At 51.0% G+C, this 13,724-nt stretch overlaps 1 protein-coding gene across 1 annotated transcript; it reads left to right on the top strand.

The window, feature by feature from the left end:
- The first annotated feature begins 2,855 nt into the window (after positions 1-2,855).
- Positions 2,856-6,591, top strand: LOC103193737 (left-right determination factor 2-like). Its single transcript, XM_007936998.1, has 4 exons — positions 2,856-3,105; positions 5,245-5,491; positions 5,638-5,880; positions 6,228-6,591. The coding sequence occupies exons 1-4, from the start codon at positions 2,856-2,858 to the stop codon at positions 6,589-6,591; spliced, it is 1,104 nt and encodes a 367-aa protein (XP_007935189.1).
- The last annotated feature ends 7,133 nt before the right edge of the window (positions 6,592-13,724 follow it).

Here is a 13,724-nt window from a genome sequence, read left to right as displayed (position 1 = left end):
TGCAAGAGCGCTAACAGTGGGGAGGGGAGAGGAATAGATGAGGAACAAAAGAAGGGAGACTGATGGGTCTCTGTACAGCATTTTGTATCATTTGAAATTTATGCTATGTGTATTAATTACCCTCAAAATAAGAAACACATTAACCTAATTTTTTCAAAGTTTAAAAATTAGCAATGCTGGAAGGCTCCTACTATTTATCAGGCACCTGATGCATACCAGGCCTGTGTTGTGTCTCATTGAATACTGACAACTTCCCTGCAAAGATGGTACCTTATTTTCATTTTATAGGAGACTCATATTGGGAGCTCTGGTAGCATAGTGGCTAAGGCACTTGACTGCTAACCAGAAGGCTGGCGGTTCAAACCCACCAGCCACTCCTCGGAAGAAAGATGGGGGCAGTCTACTTCCCAAGAAGGGGTCGCTATGAGTCAGGTCCGACTCGATGGCACCTAACAACAACAACATATTGAAGAGGATAGAAAACTCACCAGCTACCACACAGCTAGTGAGACTTGGCAAGGCCTGAGCCTGGTTCGCACTCTTCCCTAAAAGGGGCTGTATGAAGTTAAGAGCCCTGTGCAAAATGTAGGCCCTTCTTCCTGCCTTGTTCCTCCTTAGTCCCAGGGAGTCCCCAGGAAGGGCTGGGCCTGCTGATGCTAGAGTCCTTGCTGCTTCGGGAGACCATGAAGGGCCCACCCAAAGGAGTGTCTGGAGAACCCGTAGGAACTCACATGCACCCCTAGACTTGGGGTCAGGGAGGCTGGTGGGTGAGGGTTGGGGCAGCACATGGTGCATGGGAATGGGCCTCAGTCTGTCTGCAGAGCACTCACTGTGGTGTCTGTCTCTGATCAGGGAAGAGACAGGACCACTGAAAGACTCCCAGGGGCTGGGCTATAATGAGAAACTGACCCCACTCCTGGGCTCCAGGCTTTACTTGACCTCATAGCCCCTTTGGGGTCTGAACTAGGTCCTGGTCCAGTTGATCCCCATTACAGAGTTCCCTGTGTGATCTCTGACCCCTGCATTTTCTTATGGCCCTCACCTGTGGCCTGGCTTCTGGTTGGGGTCAACTCCTGGTGGATCAGAGCCAGGGCAGGAGGACACATGCAGATCCTCAATTGCAGCTCCCACTCTCCAGCACCACTTTGCTGCTGAGTTTACTGCTCATGTCCCAGGCCAGCCAGCCCACTGCCCGCCATGGTGGTCTCAGCTGTGGCCCCAGGGTCAGGTCCAAAGTGACCTTTAGTCAGGGATGTAACTCACTGCCATCAGTTGATTCTGACTAATAGCAACCCCCACTGAGTTTCCAAGGCTGTAAATCTTTTCGGAAGCAAATTTCCTTATCTTTCTTCTGCAGAGCAGCTGGTGGGTTCGAACCACAGACCTTTTGGTTAGCAGCCAAATGCCTTAACCACTACACCACCAGAGCTCTTTAGTCAGGAATAAGAGGCCCCTTATTCCCTTGCTCCTCTTTCTTCCCGCAGGATGGAAGATCTGATTCCGGAGCCACTTTACCACCTCTGAGCTTTCTAGACCCAATGTTGCTGTGACCCTCTTCCCAGAGCCACAGGGGCTCTTCCTCTGCATGACAAAGGGTGGGAGCTGCCCTCCCATCTGATGGCTAATCAACATTTGTAAAAAGGCTCCCAATACACATTTGCTTTCTTCTTTTGGCCTCAGTCTAGGGTTGCCAGATTTAGCAAATAAAAACATAGGCTGTACAATAAAATGTGAATTACAGATAAACAATGGATACTTTTCTAATACAAGTATGTCCCAAGTATTGCATCCTTTATTTGATCTGGCAACTCTACCCCTATCTGATTACCCAGTTATTTTATTTCCCCATACAACTCTCAACCAGCTTGAAATCTGTTTTCAGGAAAGGGGTCTTGCGTCCTGGGGAAGCTTCAGGAGTCCAGTGGATTTGCCCTCTAACCCTACCCAGATCAATCCCTGTATTAATTTTGGCCCAGCTCCCTTCAGGGGCCAAGGCAAGATCTGCACAGGAATAGTTTGAGGGTGTGGAAAGAACTTTGGGCTGAGAACCTGAAGACCTGACTTTATGTAGTTACTATCCATCATTAACTGCACGAGGTTGGGGACAATGTCTTCTCTCTGAGTCTGGGCTTTCTTGGCTCCAAAATTGGGGGAATGGATGAACTTTTCAGTTTGGAACTCTGATTCTGTACACAGCAGGGAAAAGAGCGAGGTTGGGGCTGCTTATACAATGCTCCCAGGCTCCCTGACTCGGAAAGTCCCCCCAGAACAGTGGGATTTCCCAGCCATGGGTTCCCTGTCCGGGCTCTGTGTGGTCCCAGGAGTTCTCTGAGTACTGGCTTCAGCTGCCCATCCCTATAGGATGACTGATAGGCACCTCCAGTTCCTGTAAGCACCAGGACTGGGTCCATACCAGGGACTCTCAGCTCTGCTATTGGGGGAGGAATGGATCAAGCAGAGAAGGATGATCCCCGTATTCCACCTCTTCTCTAAAACACAAGCTTTTAATTTAACTGGTTGAGTTCCCCAAGCCTAGGTAAGGCGCATGACAACTGAGCAGCTGAGAGAGCAGCAGCCAGTGGCCCCAGACCTGTGTGGCTCCAGACAGCCCTTTGTGCCCTTTCCAGACAGCCCCCTCCTGGAGCTCAGGGACCTGTCTGGCTGCTGAGCCCCTAGGAGGTCCGAGAGGTGTGCCCTCCCTCCCTCTGTCCTCTCGCCCACCCCCCTCCAGGCCTGTCCCAGAGCGCCTATAAAGCTGGCCCAGCCCTGGCTCTCAGCACACCCTTCTGGGCCACCAGTCCTTCCTGGGGCCTCCTCTGGGACACACCCCTGCTCCTGGTCCCCCTGAGAGCAGTATGTGGCCGCTGTGTCTCTGCTCGGTACTCTGGGCGCTGCCCCTGGCCGGCCCTGCAGTGGCCCTGACTGAGGAGCAGATCCGGGGCAGCCTGCTGCAGCAGCTGCACCTCAGTGAGCTGCCCGTGCTGGACAAGGCCGACGTGGAGGAGCTGGTCATCCCCGCCCACGTGCGGACCCAGTACGTGGCCCTGCTGCAGCACAGCCACGGGGTCCTCTCCCGTGGGAAGAGGTTCAGCCAGAAATTCCGAGGTGAGACCTCCCTCCCTGCTGCACCCTGGTCTAGGGAGGGTGGTGGGGCTAGTCTGGTTGTGCCTGCTCTGGTGGTGTCAAAGGCTGGGGCTCTCTGAGGATGTCTCCAGGGAGTCCTTGGCCTAAGGGGGCAGTGAGGAAGGAGCATGGCCTGGTGAATATGGTGGGTCTTGGCCCCTGGTCTCTGTGCACTGAGGGCCCCACCCCTCAGGGCTGGACCTGCTGGGAAAGTCAAGGCAAGAATCAATATCCATGACATGGGGAAGCAAACAGGAAAGAGGGGAGGATTGATATGGTCTGGCAAAGGGGGCTTCGTGACAGTGGGCAAAGACAGTGGCTTCAGCAGATTTTGCCATCGAAAGAATAGGCTCATCCTGGGTTCAGTTCTCAGCTTTGATATTCATTGTGTTACCTGTTCGCTTTTCTAGAATGGGTTTAAATTACCTCAAATTTACCTCCCAGAAGAAGCTCTGGTGACATAGTGGTAAAGCATTTAGCTGCTAGTAAAAAGGTTGGTTTGAACCCACCTGCCAGTCTGAGGGAGAAAGATGAAGTCATCTGCTTTTGTAAAGATTTTACAGCCTATTCCGTCCTATAGGGTTGCTATGAGTTGGAATGTCCTCGATGACAGTGAGTTTGGTTTACTTTGCCCTCTGCGAGTTGACAGCATTAACTGAGATGTGAGGGATGATGTAATATTTTTAAAGTTCATTGCTTGAAAAACAGGAATAAGTGTAATGGGACCTGAATCCTGTGTTTTGTTTTGTTTTGTTTAATTTTTATTGTGATTTGGGTGAAAGTTTACAGAGCAAATTCATTTTCCACATTTTGTTTCATGACATGACTGCAATTCCCCACAATGTAAGCTCTCTTGCCACTTCCTCACCGTAATTACCTCCTCTCTGTGTCCTTCCCTCCTGTGGAAGCCTGCACCTGTGCTGTGCACCACCACCCCCAAGCTATCTCCTCACAGAGCAAACACGGCCTTTCTGTTCTCCCACGATTGATCACTCCAAGGAGTGTATCTATCTAATGTAAATGTTCACGCCATATGCCTGTCTATTGTTTGGCTGGAAGCCACAAGAGTGAGTTCAGTTACAGATCTCTAGGGAGGTGAGAAGCTGCAATAGGATTCAGATCTTCAGTGCCTAGAGCTAGACCCACAGTTATCAGCTCTCGGGCCAGGCCAAGTGCCTGGGGAGACAAGGATGTGGTTCTGTATACTTCAGTAGAAGCGACTGCCAATGGCATTATGTATGGCTCGTTGGTCAGCTGATCACACTGCCAACTTGGAGCCGCAGGTTGGGGAAGTGTTGCTTGTGCCTCTGAGGAGCGGATCATGCATGTCTCTGCCACTTACCTCAGGGCTCAGGAGCCCCCTAAAGGCTATTTACAGGCACCTGGCTCCTTGTTTTCCTTTAGGGGACATTTCACTCGTCCTGAGCGTGTATATACACACAGAGACACACAGACCAGTTGTCACTGAGTCAACTCTTGACTCCCTGCCATGGCAAGTGTACCAGAATAGAACTGTACTCCACAGGGATTTCAATGGTTGGTTTTTTGGAAGTAGATGGCCAGGCCTTTCTAAAGAGGCACCTCTGGGCAGACTGGAACCTCCAACCTTTGCACCACCCAGAGACCTTCAAGCTTCCTCACCAGAGAGGGAGATGAGTCAGTTCAAGGCTCTTCCTTTCCCCTAAAGCTCTACCAGAGCAACTAGGTTTAGGTAGTGACCAAAGATTGCAGGGTCTCTGCCTCCCCCTCTGTTCTTGCACCCATTTTATGTCTGCTTGCTAGCATTAAAGAAATCTGGGCTTCTGTACCGATCATAACTGAAACCCCAGCCTTTTGCTTCAGTTCCCAAAACTCCCCACCCAGCGAGGGTGGAGGTTACTAATAAACAAGCCCACAATCCCATAGGATTGTTTTAGGAGACTGGACCTGGCCAGGAAGATTTTATTTATTTTGGACAGGTTGGGGAGAGTATCTCTTTCTCACCTGCTTCCCCAGTTTTCCAGCCCTCCAATTTTCCCTGTGGATTTCTCAGAAAATCCTGTAAACTGGCTCTAGGCCCTGCTACCCTCAGCGTTTCCCCTGTCGCTGGAGAGGCTCTGCTAACCTTGCTGTTGTTTTCAGAGGTGGCTGGCAGGCTCCTGACATCCGAGGCCTCCACGCACCTGCTAGTGTTCAGCATGGAGCAGCGGCTGCCTCCCGACAGCGAGCTGGTGCAGGCCGTGCTGCGGCTTTTCCAGGAGCCGGTCCCCAAGGCCACGCTCCGCAAGCACGAGCGGCTTTTCCCGCGCAGCGCCCTGGTGCGGATCACCGTCGAGTGGCTGCGTGTGCGCAACGACGGTGCCAACCGCACATCCCTCATCGACTCCAGGTGGGGAGATGGCGGCCGTGGTGCGTGCGCATGTGGGGCAGAGGACATGGGTGTGGGGCCTCCTGGCTGGACCATCAGGGAGAGGGAGGCGGGGAGAGGCTCCCAGGGCTCCTGTGACGGCCCGAGGTCTCCTTGTCTCCTCCTAGGCTGGTGTCCCTCCACGAGAGTGGCTGGAAGGCCTTCGACGTGACCGAGGCAGTGAGCCTCTGGCAGCAGCTGAGCCGACCCCGGCAGCCTCTGCTGCTGCAGGTGTCTGTGCAGAGGGAGCACCTGGGCCCGCTGGCCTCCGATGCCCACAAGCTGGTGCGCTTCGCCTCCCAGGTGGAGGGGGGCGCCGGGCAGCACGAGCCCCAGCTGGAGCTGCACACCCTCGACCTGAGAGCCTACGGGTAGGCGCCGTGGGTCAAACCGGTGAACCCGGATTACGACTAAAAGAGCATTAAACTTATCTTGAAAAGGGCTACTTTTCAAGTTGTTGAAATGTGGGAATGAGACAATAAATAGACTATTCCTAGTTCAACTCTTAGACCTCAGTAAACATCAGTTACTATTATTCATGTTTTGGATATTCATTCATCCTGTATCATACATAAATAGCCAGCTTTTAGAGTGTAATAACCTAGTAAGAGATGGGTCATAAATCTCCCTCCCAGATGCCTCCTTATGCCCCACCCTGGGCCTCCTGCCCTCAGCCCTCTCAGCTGACCTCTGACCCTGCCTCTCCTTGCCCCCACAGAGCTCAGGGCGACTGTGACCCTGAGGTGCCAGTGACCGAGGGTACCCGTTGCTGCCGCCAGGAGATGTACATCGACCTGCAGGGGATGAAGTGGGCTGAGAACTGGGTCCTGGAGCCCCCAGGCTTCCTGGCCTATGAGTGTGTGGGCTCCTGCCAGCAATCTCAGGAGTCCCTGACCTTCCAGTGGCCGTTTCTGGGTCCGCGGCAGTGCATCGCCTTGGAGACCACCTCGCTGCCCATGATCGTCGGCATCAAGGAGGGAGGCAGGGCCAGGCCCCAGGTGGTGAGCCTGCCCAACATGAGGGTGCAGAAGTGCAGCTGCGCCTCAGATGGGGCACCTGTGCCCAGGGAGCTGGGGCTGTAGCCACTCAGTGTAGCCACTGAGGGACTTGGTTTCTGTCTGTGCCAGAACTGTTCCAGGGCATGAAAAGAAAGGATGATTACTGGAGGATGGTCGATAGCTCTGTGCTTTCTACTGGGCTCTGTTACGTCCATGAGGCAGTGGTCAGCAAAGGTCTGATGGGACCTCTGGATGCTTCCAGATCAGTCAGCTCCCTTCCTAACTTTTGCTTCCAGGAACAAGATTCTGGCCTGCCCAGTCTTCTCTGTTCCTGATATTATTCACTGCACTATTTCCTAAGCACTTACATGTCTAGATGGCTGTAACTTAAGGGCAGAAACCACAATCTGTCATTGTTTGCTTGTCCTATCACTGGACTGAGGCTGAGCCCTGTGGTTTGGGCAGAAGATCCAGCCACCCTGGGCCGAAGACCTGGGTCAAGTGTAGGTTGCGTATTCCCAATCCTGATAATAAGGGCATTTTTGCAAGAAATAAATAATATGCCTTTTTTTTCCTGCAATGTTAAATATATACATATATTTACCCAGAACCTTGTAAAATTGTGAAAAAGGAACAAAAAACTGTACAAGGATTAGGTCAATCTGATTACAAAGGAGGAAAAAAGACTTAGCCAAGGTCTCAGTTAAGTAATAGAGGAAGCAAGGTTTGAAATACATTCAGATTCTACTATCTGTGATGTCTGTACTCTCAGAATTGAGAGACACATCTTTTTTTTTTTGTTGTTGTTGTTGTTGTTGGCATTTTTAGCTTTCTGGGTATAGTGAGTGGACTCAATTTCAATTTTCCATGCATCAAAAATTAAGAATTTGATCAAAACCATCATCAATACTGCAAGAATGTGGGTCACTCCTTTAGATTTTGGGGCAGAGGAAACAATATTGAACTGTTGAGTATAACATTTAGAATGTCAGGATTCAGGTGCTTCCAACTTGTGACATTGGGGACTGGGGCATGGATATTTTGAGTTCCTTGCCTGTCAGGTAGGAGCTCTGGTGGCATAGTGCCTAAGGCATTTGACTGCTAATCAGAGGTTGGCGGTTCAAACACACCAGCCTTTCCATGGAAAGATGGGGCAATATGGAGTAGATTCTACGGCAGTGAGTTTGGTTTTGGTTTTGTCTGTAAGGAGGCCTGGTTGCATAGTGGTTAGGTGCTCTGCTGCTCACTGAATGGCTGGCAGTAAAAACCCACCAGCTGCTCTGAGGGAGAAAGCTGCAGCAATCTGCTGTGTAGATTACTGCCTTGGAAACCCTATGGGGCAGATTTACTCTGTCCTGTAACCAAACCAAACTCACTGCCATTGAGTCGATTTGATTCATAGGGACCCCTCCTTGGGCTTCCAAGGCAATATCTCTATAGAAGGAAGTAGATTGCCCAATCTTCCTTCTGAGGAGGAGCAGCGGTGGGTTTGAACCACCAGCCTTCTGGTTAGCAAATGCCTTAGGCACTACACCACCAGTTGTTATGACATGAGTCGGACCTGGCTCACAGTGACCCCTCCTTGGGTTTCCGAGGCAGTATCACTACAGAAGTAGATTGCCCCATCTTCCTTCCAAGGAGTGGCTGGTGAGTTTGAACCACCAGCCTTCTGGTTAGCAGTCAAGTGCTTTAGGCACTACGCTACCAAGAGCTCCTGAAGTCTGTCCTATAAGGTCAAAGTAGGTTTTTTGGTGGGTTGCCTGTCAAGATAGCTCTTATTAGCTGTAAATCCAATAACCTCCAAACGTCCATTTCCTTCTCGGTCAAATAGAAACAATCCCTGACTCTTGTACTTTTTTTTAGGGGTTTAATAGTTTTCACATGCATTCCACACACATGACACATAACAGGTACTATGGTTATTTCAACTCCAATCCATCTCTGCCTGGACTTTGAAATAACCAACCTACTGAAAAGAAAATTTAGCAATCTCTTATGTTTCCAAAACTCAGGACCCTAACTTCTGTTTTGTCATTGGCTCCACCGTTCTAACACTCAACCCAGATGGTGGCATCAACTGAGGTAGGAAAACGACAAGGACTTGCAGGTGGGGCTGGGGGAAGAAGATTGGACATGGGTCAGTTTGAGCAGCCTGGAGGAGCCAGCAGGCCACACTCAGAGATTTGCTAACATGTTTAACTATGAACCAGAACATGCCTCCCCAGGGGAAGGTGGGATGGAAGGTGGGCCATCCTTGGCAGCAGGAGGCAACAACAGGAAATAAGATGGCCAGGAGCAGTGTCTGAGGGAAAAGGGCAGAGGTGGGGGAAGCAGAGGGGAAACCAGGAGGTAACTAATGGTTGGGGTCTGGGAGGAAAGGAGGAAGCCAGATGAGACAGACAAAACCTGTCAAAGACAGGAGGAGACCCTCTCACCTCCACCCCAGAGCCACAGGCTGGTACTAGAATCAAGGACAGGGAGGTAGGGAGGATATTTTTATCATTACAATGAAAGATAAAAGTCCAGAAATGGAAGCAAGGGGAACCAGGTCAGAGAACCCGCAAAGCGCACATGCGTGGAGTGAGGAGCTGTTTAGGATTCGACAGAATTTAAGTTGTGGTAATGACCTGAGAGGAAGCTTGTCCAACCCCCCATTTCATAGATGGGCAAATTGAGGCCTGCCTAGTCGATAAGGCAGTTATGGCAGTAGGAGGGCGTGCTCTCCTGCTTCGCAGGGCGCATGGCCCTCACTGAGCCCCATCCTGAGCCCTGCCGGGCGTGATAGAGCTGGTCCTGCCCTCAACGAACTTACAGTATAATTGCGGAAGCCACTCATTCATAGGAACAACTTTATACCAAGTGCGTGAGACTCGTGAGCTGGGCCACAGTCGGTGTCCCCGAGCCGCGAGTGATGGTTCTGGCACGGGCAGTACCGGCCTTGGCCCCGGGGAACCGCTGCGCCCTCCGTTTGGGTCGAGACGAGCACCCGCAGGGTTTTCAGGGTTCCAGTTCGGAAAAGCTGCGTAGAAGCCGCGGCCAGGGGCCACACGACTGAGCTCCCCATACTCACATCCCTTCACCCCCTCTCCCTTTTCCAGTAAATTCAGTCAACTCAGGGGCGTTTACAAATGTCTGCAAATGACCTCCCAGAGCGGCCGCGTCCATCCTGCGCTAGGTTCCGGTCTTCCGGGGGTTACGCGAAGACTTAGCCCAGGCTGCGCCCTCTTGGACCCTTAGAGGTAAACTGGCCGGGCTGGGGTCTCAGACCCTGGAAATGGCTTGCTAGCTGAGCAGCGACGCTTGGACACGGCTGGGGACAAGGGGTGCGGAGGGGTGCACAGTTAGGGACACAGCCCGCGGTGTGGCGGCCGGCGCGGGCGTGGACTCCAAATTGGGCAAGCGGTGGCCCGAGTTCTGCGCATGTGCAGGAGGTGCCAGAGTTTCACTTTGTAACTTTTAAGTGGTCCGGAGGCAGCCCCGCCCGGCCAGGTGGGGCCAGCCAGCTTCCTCCGCAGCGCCAGCCTAGCCCGGTCGCCGCCGCCGCAGGTAAAGTGGGCAGGGGTTGTTGAGGAGGGGGAATGTCCTTTCAGCCTTTCCTGGGACGTGGGGGCCCAGGGAGTACTCCAGGTGCCACGTCAAGTGTCCGGTTCTGGAACACGGCTGCTCTCCGCAGCCTCCACTCCGAAGCAGTGGTGACTTCAGAGGGGTGAGAGGGAGAAGAGAGAGGGTCAGTCCCAGGCCGCGCGCACTGAGCGCCCCCATTCCCAGCCGTACGCTCCTAGAGACTTTCTGAGAGCTTTTCCGGACTTCCCTAACCATGGCTCTGGCTTTTCGCTGTCACGCCTGGTCCCTCCCGCCTCCCCACCTCTTTCTTTGGGCATTTATCAACCAGAGTCTGACCTCCCAGTTTAGTCAGAAGCGCAGCCGGGAGGCTTTTCCTTCTCAAATTATCAGTGCTATAGGCTTGGGAAAGGGCCCCCTACAACTGGAGAGACAGAACCACTTTCCCACTGCCCCTGGGTGCCCACTCCTTGGTGAAGTCCTGAGGAGGGAGGCTGAGGATTTAGGGAAGGAGAGAGGAGAGTGAACAGAGTTCTGCAAAGAAACTAAATCCCTTAAGGTTCCAGTACTTGATAAGACTGGCTACCTGAGACCCTGGGTAGCCCTTGTCTTTCAGCCCAGGTGGTATCCCCAAGGGCAGGGATCAGTGTGTGGTAGACCAAAAAACCTCCAAGCTACTTCCAGCCCAGAAGCACTGTGCCTTTGTGCTTCAGCCCCTAGATGACTGTTTGAAGTTAAGCTCAAGTACTTGGTGCTCACCTGTACAGGTACCTGTGGGCCCAAGGGGGCTGTAGGCAGGATCCTGGCCTTTCTGAGGCCCTGGCTCTGTCATTGTTACAAACTCCCACTGACTGGGGATAAGGAAAGATTTGGGCCATCTTTTACTGAAGAAAGAAATCACTCCCAAGCCTCCACTGCCCCCAATCACCCATTTCTCTCTCCCTCTCCACTCCAGTGACACCTATCAAAAGCCCTCGAGTCTGCTTCTGCCTTAAGTTAGCTATGAACAGAAGCCAAGGCCACCTTTTCCCTTCAGTCTCTCTTATTTCTTTACTGTTGGGCAAGGTCTCTTCCTGGATGTTCACTGGGCCTCTAACAGAGAAGATGTGAGATGGGGCCCTGCCCTTATATTTCCCGTTAGCTGGAGGGGTGATTTATTTTATTTTGTTATTGTTGAGAATATCCATCGCAGACCATGCACCAATTCAATAATTTCTGCATGTACAATTCAGTGTCATTGATTACATTGTTCAAGCTGAGCATCCATTCTCACTCTCATTTTCTAAATTGTTTCTACTCCATTAACACAAACTCAATGCCCTCAAAATTTCCTATGTAATCTTTCCAGTTGTTATTGTCAATCCATAGAGATAGTTCTTACAAGAGCACAATGTTGAAAGCAGACATTGTTTACTAAGCTAAACTATTTGGTTTAAAGAAGGTTTCAGAGGGTATTTTTGGTGTAAGGTTTAAAGGTTACCTCAGAGCAATAGATAAGGGTTCATCCAGCTCCCGTGACTCCAGAAAATCTAAGGTCCATGAGAATGTGAAATTCTGTTCTGCTTTTTTTGCCTTTTGATCAAGATTCTTCTTTAGACTCTTTGATCAAAACATTGAGTAACTGGAGGGGTAACTTACAATAAAAGCAAGTAGCTTTTGAGGGCTCACTAGGGCTGGGCCCTGATCTAAGTGTTTTACAAGTATTATCTCAGGTACATTCCTTCCAACAGCCCTATAAGAAAAACACCTTCATTTCCTTACCCATTAAACAAAGGCACAGAATAGTTAAGCAATTTTTCTAACTTATGAAATTGCAAATGATGGTGGCAAGATCCTAATGCCAGAGCCTGCTCATTAACCACAGTACCATACTACCTCCTACTTCAGCCATGGGCTATCTCATCCTTGTGGTGTCCAGGGTTGATGTCTATGGAGGTAAAAAGTAGTCCAGATTTCTGACCTGTTTGGTAGTGCCTCAAGGAGGTGGTCTGTTTATTTCTCAAGGTTCTTCCACATCTAGAAGATCAGGGTTAGCTTCTGTGACAGAAAGGACTAAAGCTGCTTATAGTCTTGCTATTATCTTAACAAAATTGCAAAGATTTGGTGATCATAAAAATATACTGAATTTGTACAAGGCCTGTTTTCGAGATCCAAGAATCTGACCCACTTCCTGTATCTTTCTGCCAGCATCTCAGGTAGGGAGGCATGGAGATCATCTCGCTACAAGGAGTCCTATGTGGCACAATGGTTAAGACCTGAACTACTAACCGAAAGGTTGCTGGTTCAAACTCACCCAGAGGTGCTTTGGAAGAAAGGCCTGATGATCTGCTTCTGAAAGTTCACAGCCTTGAAAACCCTGTGGTACAGTTATGTTCTGCACACCAGGGGTCGTCATGAGTAGTAATTGATTAGATGAGCAAATAGCAATAAGAAGCTGGCTACAGAGGCCTCTTATGCTGCCCTAGGGCCGTCATGTGAAACTTGCTGGCAGTGGGTTGACACTGGTGGTTTACCTTGGTAAGTCTGAGATCAGCTGTTGGATTCAGCCCTCTGTCCCACTGACCACATCACACTCTCAGGTGCACATGGGCTGACTTGTGGGTTGGAAGTCCTTCTGGTCATCCTGGCTTCTGGCCCTCAGCAGTAATTCTTGTGTTTTCAACTCTCAGGGTACTGGGGAAATGAGATGAGATGATGATTAGGAGCTCTCTGGAAAGCATGAATAAGTGGTAGGCACTCACACCTACATGTATTTAACAAATGTGTGTTGACTGAGTATTGCCAAGGGTACGTGGCCAGGCATGGTTCCCTACTTACTAGTTTGGTATCTCTGCACTGTCAGTCTCTCCCCATCACTGAGTCTCCTGAAGGCCTCTTATGTAGTCTGTGAGGGCCTGCCCTGGGGCAGCTGTGTTTCCCAACCATGCAGACTGTCTACTTGACTTCTTGGAGTGTGCCTGTTTGGGAGGATGCCCAGGGGTTGCCCCTTGAAAGTTGGAGGGACCATGATGGTTTGGCAGGATCTAGACTGTCTAATGCAGGCACTGAGCCAAAGTTCTGAGAGAAGAGATGAGGGCCCCCAACACTGTGCCCTCACCAGCGAGGGGTGGGGTGGCCAGGACTGCCTACCTGGGTGAGGAAATCCTGAGGCCCTTCCTGACCTTCCTCCCAGACTGGCAGTATTTCCTGGCTGATCACACTGAGTTCTTACCAGGCTTTGTAAAACCACCTGGGAGAGCCTGTTTGGCCAGAGAAAATGGCATAAGAGTCCTTTGACCTTGACTGAAGGGGAAAAAGGGGCTATGATATTTCCAGTATTTCCTTCCACAAGGTCTCTTTGCTGTTCTAATACCCGCGCATATAGCAGCCCCATGAGGATCTTTCCATTCTGAGCACTTCCAAGACAGCCTCCCTTTCCGGTGACAGTGCCCCCTCTGAGTATTTTATGGGGATGAGTTTTCCTTTCACTTCTCTTTTCAAGCCATCCTTGTTTGTTCTGTGGGAGCTCTGGTGGCGTAGTGCCTAAGGCATTTGACTACTAACCAGAAGGTTGGCGCTTCAAACCCACCAGCCACTCCTCAGAAGGAAAGCCGGGCAATCTACTTCCGTAGAGATACTGCCTCAGAAACCCAAGGAGGGGTCACTATGAGTCAGAA

This window comes from Orycteropus afer, unplaced genomic scaffold (assembly GCF_000298275.1).
Source record: "Orycteropus afer afer isolate SDZICR_OR568_19922 unplaced genomic scaffold, OryAfe1.0 scaffold00039, whole genome shotgun sequence".
NCBI lineage: Eukaryota > Metazoa > Chordata > Mammalia > Tubulidentata > Orycteropodidae > Orycteropus > Orycteropus afer.
Note: the sequence above shows the minus strand (reverse complement) of the source record. Positions and strands in the feature narration are given on the sequence as shown.

Excerpts from the sequence above, each read along its gene's own strand:
- LOC103193737 (XM_007936998.1), top strand. The coding sequence starts at position 2,856 with ATGTGGCCGCTGTGTCTCTGCTCGGTACTCTGGGCGCTGCCCCTGGCC. Across the intron at positions 5,492-5,637 it reads ACATCCCTCATCGACTCCAG|GCTGGTGTCCCTCCACGAGA; the intron begins GTGGGGAGATGG and ends GTCTCCTCCTAG. Across the intron at positions 5,881-6,227 it reads CTCGACCTGAGAGCCTACGG|AGCTCAGGGCGACTGTGACC; the intron begins GTAGGCGCCGTG and ends TTGCCCCCACAG.